A 22,456-nucleotide genomic window follows, 5' to 3' on the forward strand; every position below is an offset into this window, starting at 1 on the left:
TTTTATTATCCAACCTTAATGTTTTTTGATTAGAGCATTTAGTCCATTGACATTTAAGATAATTATTGATCAATATGTATTTATTGCCACTTTAAACCTTGTTTTCCAGTTGATTTTGTATTTCTTTGTTCCTTCCTTTCTCTTTTTGTTTTTCTTTGGTGGTTTTGATGGTTTTCTTTGGATTCATGCTTGAATTCTCCTGTTTTCATGGATCTACCATTATGTTTTTGATTTGGGGTTACCCTGTTTTTCAAGTATATTAACCCATTACTATATCTACTTGCTTTAGATTGATAGTTATATAGGTTTAAAAACATTCTTTCTTTTCCACATTTTATGATTTTTAATGTCTTTTTCTTACATCTTCATTTTTATTCTTTTGCTGTTCCTAGTGTTTATCATCACTTTCACAACAAATTTCTTTTTTCTTTTTGATCTCTATACTGGCTTAAGTGATCTACTTTCCAATTGTGATTTCCTCTTTCCTATGTCTTCTTGCTTCTTTTCTCTTTAGAGAAAACCTTTCAATATTTCTTTTAGGATAGATTTAGTATTGCTGTATTCTTTTAATTTTTGCTTGATGAAAAATTCTTTATTTTTTCCTTTTTATGGCCACACCCACGTCATACAAAGTTTCCAGGCTAGAGGTTGAATCAGGCTGCAGCTGTGATCTATGCCACAGCCATGGCAACACCAGATCCAGGCCACAGCTGCAACCTACATCACAGCTTGCAGCAATGCCAGATCTTTAACCCACTGAGTGAGGCTAAGGATCAAATCTGCATCCTCACAGAGATGTTAGATCCTTATCCTGCCAAACCACAACAGGAACTTCTAAAAATATTCTTTATCTCTCCGTCTATCCTAAATAATAATCTTGCTGGGTAGAGTATCCTAGGCTGTAGGTTTTTCCCTTTGTGAATATATCTTGCCACTGCCTTCTGGCCTGCAATGTTTCTGGAGAGAAATCAGCTGATAGCCTTATGGGGAATCCCTTGTAACTAACTCTGTTTTTCTCTTGCTGCCTTTAGGATCCTTGCTTTATCTTGGACTTCTGCCACAATACGTAATGATGTAGGTCTGTTTGGGACCCTCTGTTCTTCCTGTACCTGAATATATGTTTCCTTCTTTAGTTTGGGAAGTTTTCAGCCATAAGGTCCTCAAATACATTTTCAATCCCCTTTTCTCTTTCTTTTCCTTCTGGGATTGCTATTACGATTAAACTGGCTTGTTTTATATTGTCCCATAGACTCATATATTGCTTTCTTTTTTTTTTTCTTTCTGTCTACTGTGCTGATTGGATGATTTCCATTATTCTATCTTCCAGATCACTTATTTTTCCATATTACTTAGTTTGTTATTTATTGCCATTGCCTTGATTTTAGTCTCAGCAAATAAGTTTTCTAATTTTAGTTGGCTCCTCTTTATAGTTTCTAGTTCCTTGTTACAGTGATTTGCATTTCTATCAATAGCCTTTCTTAATTCCTTCAATATTTTTTATTACCTCCTTTTTGAACTCAGGAGCTAGTAGACTGGAGAGGTCTGTTTCATTGTTTGTCCTTTCAGGAGATTTCTCTCTCTTTTTAATGGGAGTGGTTGCTCTGCTTCTTTATTTTACTTATATTTTTCTGACTATGAATTTAGGAGAAACAGTTATCTATTGTGGTCTTGAAGGGCTGTTTTTATGTGGGAGCATCACTGTGTAGCCTCAGTCTAATATTTTTTCTGAGAGGGCTATTTTTAATACAGATGCCTGTCATTTCTTTCCACAGTGGGTTCTTGCTGTTATCCTCTTGATGGTGTTGTGATGATCAGAGCCTGCACTGGATGATGAGCAGGACCTCCTCTTTGCTCTGTGGCTGCCACAGCCCTGTTGAGATCGATGTTTGCTCCTCAGTTGTTGGAGTAGAATCCCCCAGATCTGTTTCTGAGCTGCAGTATGTGGTAGGCAGGAAAGCCATTGAGTATTACCCCACAGGAGCTGTCCACCAGCTGTCACCCATTGTGCACTCAAAAAGTACACTGTTGTTGGCATTGCCCTGAGCCCCACCTCAGTCATGGGAATGCAGGCAATTGACCCAAATGCCCCTCAGGTGTCATACTTACAAAGCCATCACACAAATCATCTGCAGAGATCCACCAAAGTCAGACACTGGGACCTGCCATAGTCACACAGAGCTGCACACACCTGGATCCACCATGGGAGTTAGGGAATAAGTGCAGACCCCAGTCCTGCCTCTGCATGCACAGCCTATAAAGTCCACAGCTGCTAACTCCAGATCCACTCCAGCTACAGGAGCACAGTAACTCACACAGATGTCTTGCAGGCACTGAGCTTACAAAGGTATTTGCATCATACATTCACCAAAATCATAAAGCCACTGGACGTGGCTCAAATTTCAGCCCTGCTTCTGAAGTCAAGTGGCCCCTGGAGAAGAGCTCAGATTTCAGTTATGCCTCTGTGTGTAGGCAACAGTAGAGCTTGTGTGCTCACAGAGGTACAGCTGCTCCTGCAGTGAGCTCACCAAAGAACAAAGCTGCTAGGATGGGGCCCTGCCCCTCTCTTTGTGTACATTAACCATGGGGCTTCTATGGCTGACTTGGGCTCCATCTTACATACACCCCACTTGTGGCCCAGGCCACACTCTAGCCCCTCTGGGCTATCTCTGTGCAGCCAACCAGTCCTCTCCCCACATCTGTCCACTAAAGTCTTAGCAGACAGATGCATGTCTCAGGCTAGGTGTATAGTGAGGTAGCCAGGACTGTCTGTGCTGATCTCTCTCTGCTCTACCTGCTGCAAGCCAGTTGCTGCACTCTGCTCTGAAGATCTCTTTCTCTCCTGGCTGGTCCCCCAGGCTGATCTTCCCAGGGCGAGGGAACCTTTCCTCTTTCACAGCTCCCTCCTAGGGGTGTAGGTCTCATCTTGATTACTTTTTTTTTTTCTTTTGTCCTACCCTGTTACATGGTGATCTTCCTTGCAGCTTTGGTTATATGAGATCTTCTGCCAATGTTCAGCAGTTATTCTGTGAGAACTGTTCCACACATAGATGTATTTGTGGGAGGAGGTGAGCTTCTATTCTACCATCTTGATCTCTCTCCCCAGAACTTGTTTTAAATCTGTTCAAATGATCTGCAACAAATCACTTCAATGAACACACTTTTGTAAACCAACCAGTGTCTATCCCTCACTTTTGAAAGTTAGGCAATCACGAATAGACACAGGCAAATAAATATACCACTGAGTGCCAACCAATCAAAAGTCCCACCCAAGTAACCATGCTTCCCCAAAACCCCTTATAAATAAGATGAACATTCTGCTTTGCATGGAGAGACTGCACGAGATCAGCATGGCTCTCCTTTGGGGTAAGCAGTCAATTCAGTTTTGTCTTTTTATTTCAGCTATTGAGTGGTAGTCTCATCAACCTTTAACATTTTCACTGTATAATTTTTTTTCTATCTTTTGGCACTTTCAATGACATGAATACATTACCTATTCAATAAATAAATAAATAAATAAAATTTAAATAAAAAGATCTTTCTCTCAGAAATCCTTCTTGCCCATAATTTCAAAGGTCAATTACATCAGCAAATGCTATAAAATGTCTTAATTTGCTCTAAACTAATTCCTCTGTTAAGTGAAAGCATGTGTAGCAAACACAATATTACTACATTAGATGCTGATTTTGCACCATGTTTAAAAATGTGAGATTCACTAAATGTCAGGTTAAGGGAGGATGGAAAAAGTTACTGTAACTATTTACTATTATTGAAAATGGCAAAAAAATTATAGAAAATAAATTTATGACAGATTTTAAATGATATAAAAACTAGGAATCAGGAGTTCCCATCATGGTGCAGTGGTTAATGAACCCAACTAGGAACCATGAACACAACTAGGAGGTTGTGTATTCGAACCCTGGCCTCGCTCAGTGGGTTAAGGATCCAGTGTTGCTGTGAGCTGTGGTGTAGATTGCAGATATGGCTTGGATCTGGCATTGCTGTGGCTGTGGCATAGGCTGGTGGCTACAGCTCCGATTAGATCCCTAGCCTGGGAACCTCCATATGCCATGGGTGCAGCCCTAGAAAGGCAAAAAAAAAAAAAAAAAAAAAAAAAAAAAATAGAAATCAAAGTCTCAATATACTCAGAACTCAAAATTTGCTGATGCTAGTGTTACTCTCCTAGGTTAAGTTATTTATAGACACTACTTTTAATTTATAAACAAATGTATCATTATCTAAATGTGTGGCCTAAAACTCTTAAATCCTTATGTTAAACTTTATTAAAGGACACAAAAATATAAAATTTAAGAAATAGGCCTAATTTGCATTATTCCTCTGGTTTATTCCAAGTGTTATTCAACTTTTATACCTTATGTTAATAAATAATAATGATAGCTAATACATACATACTCAGTGCTTTGTATGAGACAAGCACTTAAATGTGTTCTACAAATATTAAGCCAAATATTAACCTTCATAAAAAGATCAGAATTCCACTTCTCATACTGACATGTTTTTCTTTATTATAAGAGTGTCTTTATCCTATTAGGACAAAAAGTCTCCCTACCGAAATGAAATTTTAGCAACTCATCTAGCCATCACTAATTAAGAAATATAATTTTTCAAGGTTCCAATCTTTTTCTTCATATCATATGATCAAACTCCTTTGTATCTGAATTATTAAAATGTTAGCCATAACTAGATTTCAGGTAACAATTTGCATAAACTAGCAGAAACACTGTTGCACCTAGGATTCACTCATATAGTGAAGTTCAAGAATTTGAAAGCCCAATTCAAAGGTTCTGTGTCAGGAAAATGTTCATGGGATAAAATATTATGTATACGAAACCCACTACAAAACTTGAAGGTTGCTTTACCTCTGTCAGTTCCAGAGCTCTATTGTAGCCCATAGAGTGCAGAGTCACCCAAACGTCACGAGGATCTCCTTCTCGATCATTGGCTTCCATTAGATTCAGATCCATAAAGCCCTGTCTTGTTAGTTCATTCTTCTTTGTATCAAAATTCTCTGTCAAAACAACCAAAGTTTCTTTCTTACATAACTTAAAAATTCACATACTTAATAAAATATCTATTATATATTATCATTCAAAAATGTTTACTTTAAAGGAGGCCTTAGGAATATGTGAGCACTGTAAAAGTGAAACAAAAATGGCTTAAAACATGTTTGAGAGAAAGTGTCCTAATGTCCACAACTCACCATAAGCACCACCACAGTAGATGATTTAGTTTTTCAACAAAACCCTAAGTGCAAGAAACTTTAATTTTTCTGGGTAAATTCCAACCTGTTTATCTAGAATATATACTGATATACTTCAAAAAATAAAATGCTTCTTACATATTTGCCACTTAAATCCAAATGAATTTGACATAACACCCCCCAAACTACTGGTATTTCAAAAAGAAAAATGTGGATGGTGCCAGATTTAAGGAGACTGCTATATGCTTAATTGCTCTAGTTTTAACTGTTAGATAATGGCAAACACTTTGGAGTCCACGAATGTCCCAGACATATCTAAGTGTGTCCATTGTAACAAATATTCACGGAGAAATATCTTAGATATAATTCTTGAATATGCCTATAATATAGATAACAAACAGCTACTCATTTAAGACTGTATTCTATTATCTTCCCTACAACGAAAAAAGATACTATTTTCCAACTCCCATCTGTGATATACTCAAGGAAAACAGGTACTCTTACTTGAGATATCTCTTTTGCATACATCATTATGAGAAAAGAGGCAGGGAGTTCCCTTCATGGCTCGGCTGCAAACGAACCCAACTAGGATGCATGAGGATGCGGGTTCCATCCCTGGTCTCACTCAGTGGGTTAAGGATCTGGCATTACCTCGAGCTGTGGTGTAGATCGCAGACACAGCTCAGATTCTGTGTTGCTGTGGCTGTGGTATAGGTCTGCAGCTACAGCTCCAATTTGACCCCTAGCCTGGGAACCTCTATATGTCGTAAGTGTTGCCCTAAAAAGCAAAAAAAAAAAAAAAAAAAAAAAAAGAAAAGAAAGAAAGAAAAAAGGCAGAGACATTAACTGTTTAAAACTGGTTAACAACTTAATACTTTAAAATGCTTAGAGATTAGAAAATGACTCGTAAGTTTTTTAAGGGAAAAAAATTAGACCATAGAGAGAAATGGTAGCCACTAAAATGGAAGTGGACCTACTAAGGAGAAAAGCAAGATGAAAAGCTAATATTTGATACACAACAGAAATAAATTATTACATTCAAGAAAAATGTATCTAGACACTATGCTATACAAAATATCAATAATCTATTTTTGGAACTTAAAATTATCAATCCTCCATTAATTTTTTAAATAATAATTAATAAGTTTAGTAATACCCAACTTCAAGATGTACTTTAAACCCACAGTAATCAAGACAGTGTGGTATTGGTAAAAGCTAAGACAAACAGATCAGTGGAACAGAATAAAGAACTCAGAAAAAGACCTATACAAATATATTCAACTGACATATGACAAAGGAACAAAGTCAATTCGATGGAGAAAGGAATCTTCTTAACAAATGGTGCTGGAACAACTGGATATCCATAAGGAGAAAAAAAAACAAAAAAAACAAAAAACAGTCCAGACAAGGACTTTACATCTTTAATAGAAGTTAACTAAAATGGGTTATAGATCCAAAACACAAATCTATAAAGCTTCTAGAATAAAAAAGGAGAAAACCTGAGTAATCTTGTGTTGTTAAGTTTTTAGATACAATACCAAAAATATACAAGCCCAAAGTATGGTCCATGAAAGAAAAAAATTGGTGAGATTTCATTAAAATTAAAAACTTCTGCTCTGTAAAAGACACTGTCGCTGTTAAGAGAATGAAAAGACAAGGAGTTCCGGTCATGGCTCAGCGGAAATGAATCTAAGTATCAATGAGAATGCAGGTTCAATCCCTGGCCTCTCGAGCTCAGTGGGTTAAGGGTCCAGCATTGCCATGGGCTGTGGTGTAGGTCGCAGACACGGCTTGGATCTGGCGTTGCTGTGGCTGTGGTGTAGGCCAGCAGCTGTAGCTCCAACTCGACCCCTAGCCTGGGAACCTCCATATGCCATAGGTACAGCTCTAAAAAGGCTCCTCTCAAATGAAAACTGACTTGGCCTCTTTCTCAGTACTCTTCTTTGCCCATCTTAGTATTTTTGGCTTCTATACCTCTAAGAACAGACTTTCTTAATTCAACTCAAATACAAAAAATGAAATAGTTCTTAATATATATAAACAACGCCCTGGAAACCTCTGAATTTTTAGTAAAACTCTAGCCTGTTAGCTCTTTGCTGCCCTCTCCTGGGCACAGTTTGGGTTTCTTAATCAGTTTAGTCCCATTGCTGTCAGAGCTAAGGCAAAGCTTTTTACATTCTAACCTCCAAAACGCATAGATATTATGATTAAATAATTCACTTATTTTTTTTTAGGGTGGCATCCAAGGCATTTGGAAATTCCCAGGGTAGGGGTCAAATCAGAGCTACAGCTGCCAGCCTACACCACAGCCACAGCAACATGGGATCTGAGCCACATCTGCAAACACAGCTCACGGCAAGACCAGATCCCCAATCCACTGAGCGAGGCCAGGGACTGAATCCACATCCTCATGGATACTAATCAGATTCATTTCCACTGTGCTACAATGTGAACTCACACTTCTTTTAACTTGAGTACTACCCCAACTACCAATTTAAAGAACACATATGTGTAACTTTTTATGGGCTACAAACAATGCTACTACTTTTAAACTGCCCTAATTGTTACAATATTCCATGGAGAAGTCTGACATTTTCTTAAGGATGAAAGGGTTCCCTTTCCCTCTCCCTCTCTCTATATGTATATATATTTTACATAGCCATTAAAAAAAAAGAAAAGGAAAGTGCTTACCTCTGCAGACAGCCCAAGCATCTTCATCACATTTCTCACCACTTGTTCTCAACTCAAAAAAATTATATTCTTCAAGGCTAAGAAGACCATTTCCATCTAAATCAATTACTTCGAATATATCTGATAAAGTTGACCTAAAGTTATAAAAAATAGCAAATTATTTCTTGTCTTGAAGGTAACTAGACTGAAAAAGGTTTCGATGAGGATAATTTTCAAAAGGAAGCAACATCAAGGCATTAAACAATACTTGTGATGAACTTATTTATGAAACAGAAACAGACTCACAGACACAGAGAATAGTCTTATGGTCGCCAAGTGGGGAGGTGAGGAGGGTTGGATTGGGAGTTTGGGACTAGCAGATGCAAACTATTACAATAGAATGGATAAACAACAAGGTCCTATTATATAGCACAGGGAACCAAATTCAACATCTTGTAATAAACCATAGTAGAAAAGAATTTAAAATATATAAAAGATAGTATTTGTGAATGATAAAGTTAATGTAGCCAAATGTATATTTTACTCAGTCCAGTATTATATAAAATAAACCAGTTTCTAAAGCCAACCACAGTATCTCAACATGTAGCAGGAGCTCAAAGAATAGAAGTTCCCCTCTTTTCTCCCTTCTCCAATCTACTTCTTCCTCTCTACCTACAGCCAGATTTTACTGTGTACATCCAGGGTTTGGAATAACTACATAGGTATTCGGACTTCATATCTGACAGTTATCTAAGTCAACAGCACAACTAGCAGGACACATTTCTTTTTGGGGAGAAATCAGTAGATATGTAACTGAAGTTGACTTGCCAAATGTATGGAACCCAGACATGAATGGCAATCCCAAACCTATGAACAGAAGGTAACTTTCAGAAGCCTAATGGATGAGCTGAGCTATTAGCAAGAATCTGGAGTCAGAGGTTGTGGCCAGCCAGAGCAAAGGATGGAAGAAAGGCTGTTGATATATGTCTAGTCTAGATGTTACAGCTTTAACTTTAATACACAAAACTTACCTAAATTCCTTTGTAAGAAATAATTCCCCTGTTTCATCTCTATATACAAGTTGGGCTTCTTCTGTTATTGGTTTTATTTCTTTCCTTAGCCTACAGCCAGTTGTGAAAGGAATTAACCAGTAAATTCCAGGTCCTAGTTCACCAGTCCACCCAAACATCTTTGCTCAAAAGAATTGAAAAAATAAACAAACAACATGAGTCTTAGTGATCTTTAATCTTTTTGATGTAAGAGAATTACTAGAAACAGTTTTTTCTATCAATATTTACCAGTTCTATTATGGTTCTATTGCTTTATAGCCTTCAAAATCTTTTTGTGAACGGTAAGCCTAGTAATATAGACATAGTTCTTTATACATTTTTTTTTTTGTCTTTTTTTGCTATTTCTTGGGCTGCTCCCACGGCATATGGAGGTTCCCAGGCTAGGGGTCTAATCGGAGCTGTAGCCCCTGGCCTATGCCAGAGCCACAGCAATTCGGGATCCGAGCCACGTCTGCAACCTACACCACAGCTCACGGCAACGCCGGATCCTTAACCCACTGAGCAAGGGCAGGGACCGAACCCGCAACCTCATGGTTCCTAGTCAGATTCGTTAACCACTGCGCCACGACGGGAACTCCTCTTTATACATTTTAAAAACAAATGCTGGGGAGTTCCGGTTGTGGTGCAGTGGAAACGAATCTGAGCAGTAACCATGAGGTTGCAGGTTCGATCCCTGGCCTTGCTCAGTGGGTTAAGGATCCGGCGTTGCCATGAGTTGTGGCGTAGGTCGCAGACATGGCTTGGATCCCAATTTGCTGTGGCTGAGCTGTAGGCCAGCAGCTACAGCTCAGATTCTACCCCTAGCCTGGGAAGTACCATATGCTGCAGGTGCAGTCCTAAAAAAGAAAAAAAAAAAAAGAAAGAAAGAAAGAAAGAAATGCCTAATATAACAAGTTAGAAGTTATATAACTTCTAAATCTTCCCAATAACCGTCAAAAATGTTTGGATGAAAATATTTCAACAAGAAGCAAAGAGAAAAATCTTAATAATTTTTCCAAGTTACAGTTGCCTAATTTTTTCAAATATAAACATGAATTATAATTCAGATTTCAATGACACAAAATGAAAATTAAATATATTTTAAAAGAGTTCATTATTTGTATGAAGCCATATTTGTAAAAATCCAATTATGTGGGCAAAAGCACTGGAATTTTACTATTACTTATGTAACATGGACTATAAAACAAGATGGCAGAATCTCAGTTAAACCTACCTTACACAAAATTCTTTTCCATCACAGGATATTTATGAGTGCCAAGACATTTGTATAGGAAAACATTTTATTCTCCTGTTCTATAAAAGAAAGCAAAATGGCATCCCTCTATGAACCTTTTAGGTGGTTTCTGGAGCCCAGTGGCTTTCTATAAAACCTAGGGGTTTCTCTGTCAAATATATTAAACTTAAGCATTTTCTAGTTGTGTATAATCTCTAAGCAAATAACTATTTGCCTGTCAGCACAGAGTAACTTTGGGGAATTCTGTATGGTTTTGTGGCCAAAAACTCCTTTCAAATCCCAGGTATATTTTAGGTCATCCTGGGGACTCATATACAAAACAAAGTTGCTCGTCCAAATTCTAGGTTCAGCTTATTTTTTGCCCTCCCAAGTCAGAGGACCATGATCATCCTAAAGTGACCATGTCCTATTTTGATTCAAGAAGCATTCCAATAAAAGTGAGGGCCTTTTTGAGGACTAAAGTTTTTTTGTTTTCTTTTGGTTTTGTTTTTTTTTTTTTGCTTTTTAGGGCCACGCCCACAGCATATGGAGGTTCCCAGACTGGGGATAGAACTGGAGCTGCGGCTGCCGTCCTACACAACAGCCATAGCAACGCAGGATCTGAGCCATGTCTACAACCTACACTACACTCCAGATCCTTAACCTACTGAGCGAGGCCAGGGATTGAACCTGCAACTTCATGGTTACTAGGAGGACTAAAGATTGATCAAACCTGTCCTTTGGAAACCATAATCTTTTAGACTGGCCAGATGTAGACTGATATCCAGGAGTGAAAAGCAGTCCTTTCTGCTTCCTAATATATGTTATCCAACAAAACTCTCTTATCTCCACATTATAACCTTGAATTGCTACATTGGTTGGCAAATGGAAAGTCTTTCAGAGACACAAAACTCTTTTTAAAGAAAATAATTGTGAAACTAAAACTCCTTTGTAAATATATTACAGATAAACAGAGGCCTATATGGTAAAGAGGTAAACAGAAACTCATTCAAATTTTATTATAAGCTTGCTATGTACTAACATTTTTATACATGCAATCTTATAAGAAAGTAATTTTAACCAAAATAAAGTGGGAAAAGCTACTGTTTCAGACAATGCTTTATCTTGAGCTTAACTTTGTAGTCAGTTCTGAAGAAGAGTTCAGTCAAAATATTAACTTCGGTCATTTTGTTTCTTGCCTATAACTATTCTTGTCTGTTAGGAAGCCTACAATAAAGACTTTTATATAACATTCCATCAGGGAAATGTTTGTCTGTCGTTGGGCCTATATAAAGATTAAATATGATATTGCAGTAAGCCCTTGAATAGTATTATTCCTGTTGTTGTGTAGCAGATGTATTTTGTAGTCCTCATAAAATAAATAGCCACATTTATGTATCTGCCTCACATATTTGGCCTCTGAGTAAATATATAATTAGAAAAGATCAGAACAACCCCATGAGCAATACATAAAATCGTGTGAAAGCTTTTCTTCAGATCAATCTATTTTGGACCCTATAATACGAGTCAAGCCTGAGGATAGTAATCTTGAAGTTATTCTTTTTTGCAGTGGTAGTATAAGACAATATCTAAAGGAACTTTTTCAAAGTCTTGAATTGCTTGAATTTGGGGGCGGGGAATCCATTGGCATCAAATGGATTGATCTGAGAATAACAAAAAAAAATATTCACATGTGGGGTTATTGGGGCATTTGAAAACAGGAACATGCAGTATTATATATACCTTAATTGGAAGAGAAGTTTAAAAAGTTTTAAAATATATAGAAAAATATTATTTTCCCCAAAATTGAGATCATACTATATTTTTAACTAAACATTAGAAAATAAATATGTATACCTCTCTATTTTGTAGTTCAGTAAAACACATGAGCTGTAGATTTGCCTGATTCTCACTCTCCTTAAGAATATACAAGGCAGTATCAACTGATAACCAAGGGGATGGTTTTCCTGTAAACAAACAAACAAAAAACACCACTTATTCTTTCCTATCTGAAAAAGAAGTTAGTAGTTTCTTTTCCCTTTGGATTTTTTTTTAGACATGCACATCCATTTTTCTAATTGTAAACACAATAGCATTTGCAATAAAGCACATACCTATACACAGTGACCTTGTTCAAAACAATCTGCACATATACACTTTCTAAAAATTGTAACTTTTCTTGAATTCATAAGAGAGCTAAGGTGGCAAGGAAATCAAGTGACCTGAAATACAAGGAAAAACAAACCTTTCCAAAAAAGATGGGATGGAAACATGGCTTACCTGTGAAGGAGCAAAGGAGGAAGAGATGTTAGACTCTTACATCAGCATCTACCACTCTTATATCAGCATACACCACCTATATGCTGATAACTCCAAAGTTTCTATCTCCTGCTAGGGCCTTTCCTCTGAACACGAGAACTGTATATCCAAACCGTCTATCTGACATTTCCACTTGGATTTCTATATCTAAAACTGATCTTCCCAAACCCCTAAAACAAACAAACACACACAAAGAAACTATCCACCTTTACTCTTCTCTATCTTAGGTAAGAGAAACTCATTCCTTCCGGTTGTATTCAAACCCAAAATCTTGGAATCGTTTTTAACTTTTTCCTATAGTTTGACCTTCAAAATACATCCAGAAGCTCTACTTCTTATCCCTCTATACCCTAGTTCAAAGCAACATCAGTGCCCTCTTAGCATTCTGCAATAGAGTCTGACTAGACTCCCTGTCTTAGCCTGCCTACCTTTTGATCTATTTTTAATAGGGCAACCTGACTGCTTTTGTTAAAATATGTCAGATTATGTCCCATCTCAACTCAAAATCCTCTAATGGAGTTGAGAGTTGGAAGAATGTTATTCCCATGCTAACAATAAGAAAAAGTGCATAAATTATAAAATCATAACATTTCTTAAATCCATCAGAGTTTGGGCTGCATGACAACCAAGCAGCCTGAAATCCAAGGAAAGACAGATCCTTCCAAGGAACGATGAAGGGTAAGCACTGGCTTATCTGTGGTGGTGCCAAGGAGAATAGGATGTCAGGTATATAAGTGGACAAACAGAAGGGGAAGAAGAAATAAAGATGGAAATTTTTCTACAATGATGGTAGACAACAAGCTACAAATCCAAGAAACCCAGAGAGCCCCTAGCAGGATAAATACCCCCCAAACAAACAACATCCAAGAAAACCCCCAAAACGTCAACAATGGCATCAATAAGAAAGACAAAAACACCTAGACAAATATTCAAGCTAATGAAAATTAAAGATAAAATCTTGATGGCAGACTCCTAAGGGTCCTTCATTTCTCTCAAAGTCCAAGTTCTCACTGTGGCCAAAAAAACCCCCAAAACTCTACCTGCTTTTGTCCTTACTTCTCCCTGTCTTCATCTGCTACCACTCTCTTTACTTACTTCAACCTAGCTGCTCTGTTGTTCTTCTAATACAAGGCACACTCTCACTTTGGAGCCTCCAAACAGAGGATTCCTGCTACCTGCCACTTCCTCCACTCTTCACCCATCCCTTCGACCGCCCCTATATCCACAAAGCTCACTTCCTTGCCTCCTAGGGAAGACAGCAAAAATGGCTGTCCTTCTCTGTATCCACAGCCCTTTGCAATGTGACTTTGCAGCTCTTCCATCAAGAGACAAAATCTATCTCTCCACCTTACAAATCTTGCTGTGAACAAAAGAATGTAACAGAAATAATATGCTGCTTCTGACTGAGCCCAGGCCTGTGGTGCTTCTGCTTTCTCTCTCAGATTCCTGTTATACCACAAGAACAAGTCCAGGCTAACTCACTAGAGAATAAAGATACAAGGCAGCATCAAGCTGTCTCAGCTGAGACCCATACAGAGGAAAGAGCTCAGCCAAGATCAGTTAAAGCCAGCCACCAACTAACCTGCAGCTGATTACAGATGCATGAGTGAGCTTTACAGAGAAAAACCAAGCTCAGACCAAAAGAACTGTCCAGCAGACTTGTTCATGAGAAAACAAATGTTTGTTTTGAGCCACTGAGTCTTGGGGTAGTTTGTTACATAACAGTTGATAATTAAAACATCTCTTTCAAAGTCTGCTCAAATGTCAACTCCTAATGAAACATACACTAACCACTCCCTTTTAATGGTAACTCATATTTCCTCAGCATTCACAATGCCCCTTTCCCTCTGTTTTTCCCATAGCACTTACTACCTGCTAATACGTCATGCCATTTATGATTTATTATGTTTATTATTTATTGTTTATTTCCCTCACCAGAATTTAAGTTCACAAGGGCAGGGGGTTTTGTCTTTTTTGTACTCTGATGTATCCTAAGCACTTAAAATGATTCTTGGTTTATAAGGATCTCAATAATTATATTTGATAAGTAAATGAATTTTTAAAAAATCTTCATGAGAATACAGAGAATTAACAACTACACTGAATTTGCAGACCTATCTTGATACCTTTACCTGAAAAATGACCATTGTAATTGTCATTTAAAAGTGTCACCCACCAAACGTTGTAAGTGTCCTACAAGACATTAGATTCTCTACTTTACAAGGGAAAAAGAATGTAAATAGTGAAGAATCCTCTACTGAGTAAATGTTTATAAGTAAACATAATAAAAGGAAAGTAATGATTGATAATTAGAACAAATTAACATTAAAAGGATGTCTAGGGAAAATATACACATAGCCATTTTTCACTAATTAAAAATTATGTAATAATGCTATAGACACTAGGAAATTATTAATTTTTATCTAACTAAAAAGAAAATACTGCCATGAACACAAAGATTATTAATAAGGATTGTCTAAACTGTATGACATAGGACTTTGAAGGTATTAAAAAAAAATACCTGTAGTTTATATTTGTCTCAAATCATACTCCCATAGAAGTTTTCTTTTCCTTTCTTTTTTTTTTTTTTTTTTGCTTTTTAGGGCTGCACCCATGGCACACAGAAGTTCCTAGGTTAGGGGTTGAATTGGAGCTGCAGATGCTAAGCTACGCCACAGCCACAGCAATGCGGGATCTGAGCCTCGTCCGTGAGCTACACCACAGATCACAGCATCTCCAGATCCCCAACCCCACCGGGCGAGGCCAGGGATTGAACCCGCATCCTCATGGATACTAGTCGGATTTGTTTCCCTTGCACCACAATGGGAACTCCAGAAGTTTTCTTAAACATATTAATTTTTTAAATTGATGAATGGAAAGAGCTAAGAATTATTAACAAAAAATGAATTCAGAGTTCCCATCATGACTCAGCAGTTAACGAACTGAGTTAACTAGTATCCCTGAGGACATGGATTTGAAGCCTGGCCTCACTCAGAGGGTTAAGGATCTGGCATTGCTGTGAGCTGTGGCATATGTCGCAGACATGGCTTGGATCCCGCATTGCTGTGGCGTAGGCCAACAGCTACAGCTCCGATTTGACCCCTAGTCTGGGATCCTCCACATGCTGCAGGCGTGGTCCTAAAAAGACAAAAGACAAAAAAAAAAAAAAGCTAACCCTATGTCAAGAGGAAACCACACAACATTCTGCCATTCTTTTTTAAATGAATTATAATAAAACATACTTTAAATGTTTATAAAAACAATTTACTTTCTTTGCACAGTATGACAACACAGTCAATGTATAAATGACTTTCTTTCTCTAAATGTATTAAACCACATGTTTCTTAGGCAGATCACTTTCTTCACTAACTAGAACCATCAAATACTTACATAAGTATTTCCAAAGCAGGCACAAATTGATATTTTTTTTTAAATACAGAAAATATAAACTTGCCTTCAGCTTGACTCAGGTTTAATGGCTTAATTGTCAGGTAAACCATGGATCTCTGAGCTATTTGCATCCTATACTGATGACTAATGATTTCACCATCTTCTTCCAAGAAAAAGCAACCTTTTGACTGTACACATTGCCATTCCTGAAATGAAGGAAAAATTTTTTCAAACAATACTTATTAAAAGTTTCCAGCATGCAGAGCAGTGAGGCAAACCCAGGGAAGATAAAACAGAAATGCCAGAAAGAGCCAATGTCCTCTGAGAATTTGCAACGTCATTAAGAAGTAGCGTTTAGATAACAAAAAATTAGGAAAATATACAATGGAGAGAAGAAATATAAAAAACACAGGTCATGTGAGTTGGAGATATACTGAAACAAAGTAATAAATAAACATCTTCCTGCAATAATCAGGGTGAGATTAGTGCTTTGCACATACAAAAAATGAAGACGTAATAAGGATTTTTAAAACTGATATGCTGAAAGATAAAGCAATAGAATTTATACTTAAAAGATAAAATATATGACAACCAAAATAACTATCTCAAGTCAAGGTAACTAAAAAAAAAAGCTGAATTCATTTCACATAACCAAATGTTCATAAATACCAGCTTTGAGAAAGATCTTTCTCTAAAATGGGCTCTATTATCTCTTGGTCTCAAATTCCTTCTCTGAAGTTCCAAACTAACTTGTTTATATGGGATCTCATAACTAGAACCTAGTAACAAGTGAAGATGGCACCTTATGCAGAAAGTAAAGAATTCTTTATTTAAGGTATGAGAAATTGTTCCATTATCATAGATGTGAGCAAAAATGCTTTCCAATTTATCATGATTAGGCTTGCCTACCTATAACATAAGATACATATTTCTGTTCTACTCCTAATGACTTTCAAAAATAGAATATTAATGAGGTTTTGAAGCAACTTTATAAAGAATGATTTTGAAAAATTATCTGTAAATATATTTAGATAATAAGTTCAAGGTTTTAATAATATTAAGATAACTTTGAAAAGGTATGCATTAGCTATATAATAATAATATAAAAATACTACTGATACACTATAGAAAAATTTACTACGACACTGAAAAGGTAAAAACCAGTATAATTTTCATTAAGATTGATGTCTTACTTTTTAAAGGCTAAATTATCTTAACAAATACTTTCACATCATTTTCTATCATGTAAATTATAATTATATTCATATTTTATATTATTTTCATAGCACCAAAATACATTTAAAATTAGAAATTTTAAAATAGGGGAAAAAAATCTTCCACCCTAGTTTGATTCTTATGTAACCATTCCTAATTCTGCCTTATTAAAAAAAAAACAATTTTTACACTCTAATTAACATTATTTTATGTTCTACCTTTTTCACTTAATATGAAACATTGTGCTTTGAAAAAAAGTTGGACTCATACTTCCTAATTTTAAGATTTACTATAAAGCTACAGTAATCAAAACAGTGTAATACAAGCATAAAGACAAATATATACACCAATGGCATGGAATAGATAACTCAGAAATAAACTCTTACAAATATGGTGAAATGATTTTCAACAAGGGTGTCAAAACAAATTTCAACAAATGTGGCTGTGAAAACTGGATACCTCTGCAAAATAATTAATTAGGACCCTTACCTTATAACATATACTAAAATTAACACAAAATGGATCTAAGACCTAAATGTAAGTATTAAAACTACAAAACTCTGAGAAGAAAACATAGGGGGAAAGCTTCATGATACTGGATTTGGCAATGATTTCTTGGATATGACACCAAAGCAGAGGCAACAAAAGAAAGTATGAACTGATTTCTCTAAAATTAAAAACGCTTTGTGCATCAAAGGACACTTTTCAACACAGTGAAAAGGCAACCCACATAATGAGGAAAAATATCTGCAAATCATACATCTGAAAATGGAGTAATGTTCAAAATATATTAAAAACTCCTACAACTCAACAACAGAAAAGCCAAAAAAGCCCAATTAAAAAAAGACCATAGGACTTGAAAAGACATTTCTCCAAAGAAGATACACAGATGGCCAATAAGCACATGAAAATATGCTCAACATTATCATTAGAGAAATACAAATCAGAACCACGATGAGATATCACCTCATACCCAGTAATAAGACTATAACAACAGCGATAACAATAATAACAATAAACACCAGAAAATAACAAGTGCTGACAATGATGTGGAGAAATTTAAACCCTCATGCATTGCTGGTAGGAATATAAAATGATGAAACCCTTGTGGAAACAGTTTGATAGTTCCTCCCAAAAAGTAAACATAGAATTACCATGTGATCTAGTAATTCTGTTTCTGGGTATATACCCAAAAGAACTGAAAACAAAGTCTCAAGGATATAAATGTCCATTGACAAATGAATGGATAAACAAAATATGGCATATACCCATTACAGGATATCATTCAGCCTTAAAAGGAATGAAATTCTGACACATGCTGCATATGGTCGAACCTTGAGGACATTATGCTAACTGACGGAAGCCACACAAAAATCAAAAGGGCAAATATTATATGCTTTCACCAATATGAGATACCTAGGAGGGTCAAACTGAGAGACAGAAAGTAGAACAGTGGCTGCCAGGAGCGGAGGAGAGGAGGAAACGAGGAGCTATTGTTTAATAGGTACAGAGTTTCAAGTAGGGATGATGAAAAAGTTCTGGAGATGGATGGTGGTGGTGGTCAGATGGCCACACAACAACACGGACTTAAGGCCACAGACTCATAGACGAAAAAATGGTTAAAATGGTGAATTTTATGTTACGTACAGTTTGGCACAATAAAAAGATTTGCTAAGCAATATTCAAATTCTCAATTTAAATGGTTCTGTAATTACCCATTGAGTTGGTATACCATAACTTACTTAGCCATTTCTCAAGTGCTGGACGTGTAGGTCATTTCCAATTTTTCCTCAGCATAGATTAGTAGTACTAAAGTGAATACGATTTTGTCTAAATTCTTTTTCTTCTGATTAATTATATTCTTCAGAAGAACTTCTAAGCAAAAAGTATGTATATTTTTAAGACTAATGATTAAGACCTATGTAACATGCCACTTTATAAAATAGTGACGTGGTTTTACAATACCACCAATGATGTATAATGTAATAATCCATAATCACTAAAACTTGGTCAGTACTGTTACCATTAAAAAAATTGGTTTGTGGTTGGGGATGATTTCTTAAACAAGGTGTGGCTACATAAAATATTCATTATAGTATGCTATGTATTTTTGTATATAGTATTTTAATGAATTTTATAATAATTTATATTAATGCAATAAAATAATATAATAAAATTAAAACGGCATTATAATAATTTTGCATTGATTTGAATTTTTCTAATTACTAGCAAGGTTAAACATTCCCCGGTATTTATTATTTGTATTCTTTTGTATGAACTGCCTATTTATCCCTTATTGTCACAGATCTATTGTAGACTTTGTATTCTCATGTGTTTTAATAAGTTCTTTCCACTATTTTAGATGTTAACCAACTTTGTAAGCTTTGATGCATGTATCTTCTCTAATTTTAGTTTTGGTTATTTTTCAATTTTGTAAGTTTTCCTCATTTATTTTATTTTTATTTTTATGGTCACACCTGCAGCATATGGAAGTTCCCAGCTCAGGGGTTGAACTGGAGCTGCAGCTGCTGCCTAACAGTGATTCTGGATCCAAGCTGCATCTGACACCTACATGGCAGCTTGCAGCATAAAGGATCCTTAACCCAGTGAGTGAGCCAGGGATTGAACCCACATCCCCAAAGGGACAACATAGGGTCCTTAATCCACTAAGCCACAACAGGAACTCCTTCATTTTTTCCCCTTCATTTTTATATTCACCTTGTCTTTGGAGATTTCTTCTTGAACTGAATTTTAAGAAATGATCATTATTGCTAGCTTTCCATCAGTCATTAGTCACATGCACTGTCATACCTTTGAAGCATAAAAGATATGTGTACTTTTAATTCTGAAAAATTAAAATGTGACCTTAAATTATTGGAATTCATCTTCACAAGTATACTGCCCATGACAGAAACAAGTCATTATACATGATATTTCAACAACATCCCTATGAGGCAATAGTGAGTAGATATAATAGTTATTTTAATAAACATACAAATTAAGATACCCAGAGGTTATATGGGTTCAGAGTTTCACAAAGAGATTGTAGAAATATTAGGTGTAGAGTCTAAGACTTTTGGAGCAAAGCTTTTACCATTAGACCATGTTTCTAAAAGAAAAAATACTCAAGGCACATTTCAAAATTTAGATAACACAGTGAGGTTCATACTTAGGCTTAGTCAGAAGTTCAATTACTAATGATGTATAAGAGCATGTATAGATTTTCATTTAGCCTCCCTGCAAATCTCTGGGATGGGAATATATTATGGACTAACAACAGATGGTGACATCACCTCAAAGCCAACTGTCCTTAATATAACCAACATGACCTTGGACAATGTTGACTGCCACAGAGAAGAAAGGAAAGATACACTCGTGGAATTTACAGAAGTTACCCTATGAGACAGTTTGAACTAAGATTATGACATCAAATGGAAAACATTTAAAATGCTTTTCCTTTCAATCAATTTTGACTATAGCATTATTAGAGGGAATTTCACCTAATGTACTCTATGAATATATTTTTATATTAACCCAAGTGGAATGGCAAAAGATACTAGTTTAGAATTACAGAATATTCAGGTAGAAGTCTAAAAAGCAATTCAGTGCAGAATTCTCTTTTGATTGATGAAAGTATGAAAAATAAAGTGATATGGTTAATTCACAGTTCTTGTTAATTGGAAAACCAGATCTGGAACATAGGTATTTTTGCTTTCTTTCCCAACTACCAGCTATATTCAAAATTCTGTTTTTTTCACAGTTAAATATCTGCCCAAGATTTTTTAAAAAGCTAATATTTAAAGAAAATGCATATTTATGAAATTATTATAATTATGATAAAGCATTATAATTCCAAATTATATATATATATATATATGGTGAAGATAAACATAATTATTTGGTTTTCTTACTAAAAAATGTAGATTTTAGTAGCTAAAAAATTTCTTAAATTTGTATTGGAATCATGAGGGTATAGCAGCCTCCTACTCTCCGGTTTAAAAAAGTTTAAGTGAAACTAAAAAATAATGCAGTCTGGTACACTGATAGCAAACAGAATTGGGAGCATTTGGGAAAGTCAAAGATAGAGAATTTTTCCAAGTGCTTACAGTAATTCTGGCTGAAAGGAGATACCTTTCTAAAATTTAGCTGGGGAGTGAGTTAAATACTTTTATTAGAGCTACTTCCTAAGTTTCAATTCTAGAAAAGGTACAGGCAGAAGGGAATTTAATAAGGATGGAAAACAGTGAGACAACAGCTATTATAAAATAGAAGAAAGACAAATGCCATATTGTTTATATCAACCAAACTTCAATGTGAAAATCAAATTATTTTGAACATTAAATAGCGCCACTAGGAGAATTTATAGCTCTCCTTTTTAAAAGAAAGAATTCAAATTCCTAAGCTCTTCCAGAGGTATTAAATACATAATGCTTATTCAACTCCAAATTTACTTTAAAACAAATAGATTTTCAATCATACCAAGCTTTTTCTCTAGGATCTAGACTAAAATGTTATGACTTAAAAGAAAAAAAGTACTGACAAATTGGCTGGCTCATGCAAATAAATCAGTTTGAAAGGATTATAGATTAAGTTGACAGTTTGAGTATTATTAGAAAAATGGGAGAAGGTTGAGTTTTTAAAAATTTTTTAGAATGACAGAGTAAGAAATTCCATGTATGACATAATCTTTGACAATAGATAAAACAGAAATAAAATAGTAGCTTGTAATTCTTATACAGGGCATAAGGTGGTGCTATATTCTACCAATTCAAGTAAATTCGTATAAAAGAAAAAAGAACTGTTAATTCATTTATCATATACAAAGACTATTCATTTCCATTCACAATATATAAGGAAATGCTTAAAAGCACAAATTAAAAATAGCAAAGTTGAAAATTCTAGCTATCAAAAAACTTAAAAATATCAGTAAAGTTACATTTCTCTTGGAACACTGTAGAGAACATGATTTGTTTTGACATAAATTCTGTATTAAGCTTTAGGTGAGGCAGAATTATTAAGCAGTAGATCTGCCACAGACTTAGTCATAGGAGGAACTTATAATCATACACCATAATCATCATCACTGTTGTTTTTTATAATGATACCCTGTGTCACATACTTATTAGAAAGATATCTGCTTTTTGTTAAGAGAATTAGATTACTATTGGGAGTTCCTGTTATAGTGCAGTGGAAACGAATCCAACTAGGAACCAGGAGGTTGTGGGTTCGATCAGTGGGTTAAGGATCCAGTGCTGCTGTGAGCTATGGTGTAGGTTGCAGACGTGGCTCAGATCCTGTGTTGCTGTGGCTGTGGTGTAGGCCAGCAACTGTACCTCCGATTTGACCCCTAGCCTGGGAACC

The 22,456-nt window shown here is 35.7% G+C and overlaps 1 protein-coding gene across 2 annotated transcripts in view; it reads right to left on the minus strand.

The window, feature by feature from the left end:
* The window catches only part of EFCAB7 (EF-hand calcium binding domain 7), a 58,741-nt gene that overhangs the window by 16,281 nt on the left and 20,004 nt on the right, over positions 1–22,456 (minus strand). For both annotated transcript variants that reach the window (XM_013988883.2, XM_003127951.6), the window contains exons 7-11: positions 15,945–16,086; positions 12,029–12,138; positions 8,920–9,077; positions 7,910–8,043; positions 4,878–5,026 (exon numbers count right to left, since the gene is read on the minus strand). In XM_013988883.2, coding sequence (XP_013844337.1) covers positions 4,878–5,026; positions 7,910–8,043; positions 8,920–9,077; positions 12,029–12,138; positions 15,945–16,086 — 693 coding nt within the window. The remainder of the gene's footprint in view (positions 1–4,877; positions 5,027–7,909; positions 8,044–8,919; positions 9,078–12,028; positions 12,139–15,944; positions 16,087–22,456) is intronic.

Source organism: Sus scrofa, chromosome 6, assembly GCF_000003025.6.
Source record: "Sus scrofa isolate TJ Tabasco breed Duroc chromosome 6, Sscrofa11.1, whole genome shotgun sequence".
NCBI classification, from domain to species: Eukaryota; Metazoa; Chordata; class Mammalia; order Artiodactyla; family Suidae; genus Sus; species Sus scrofa.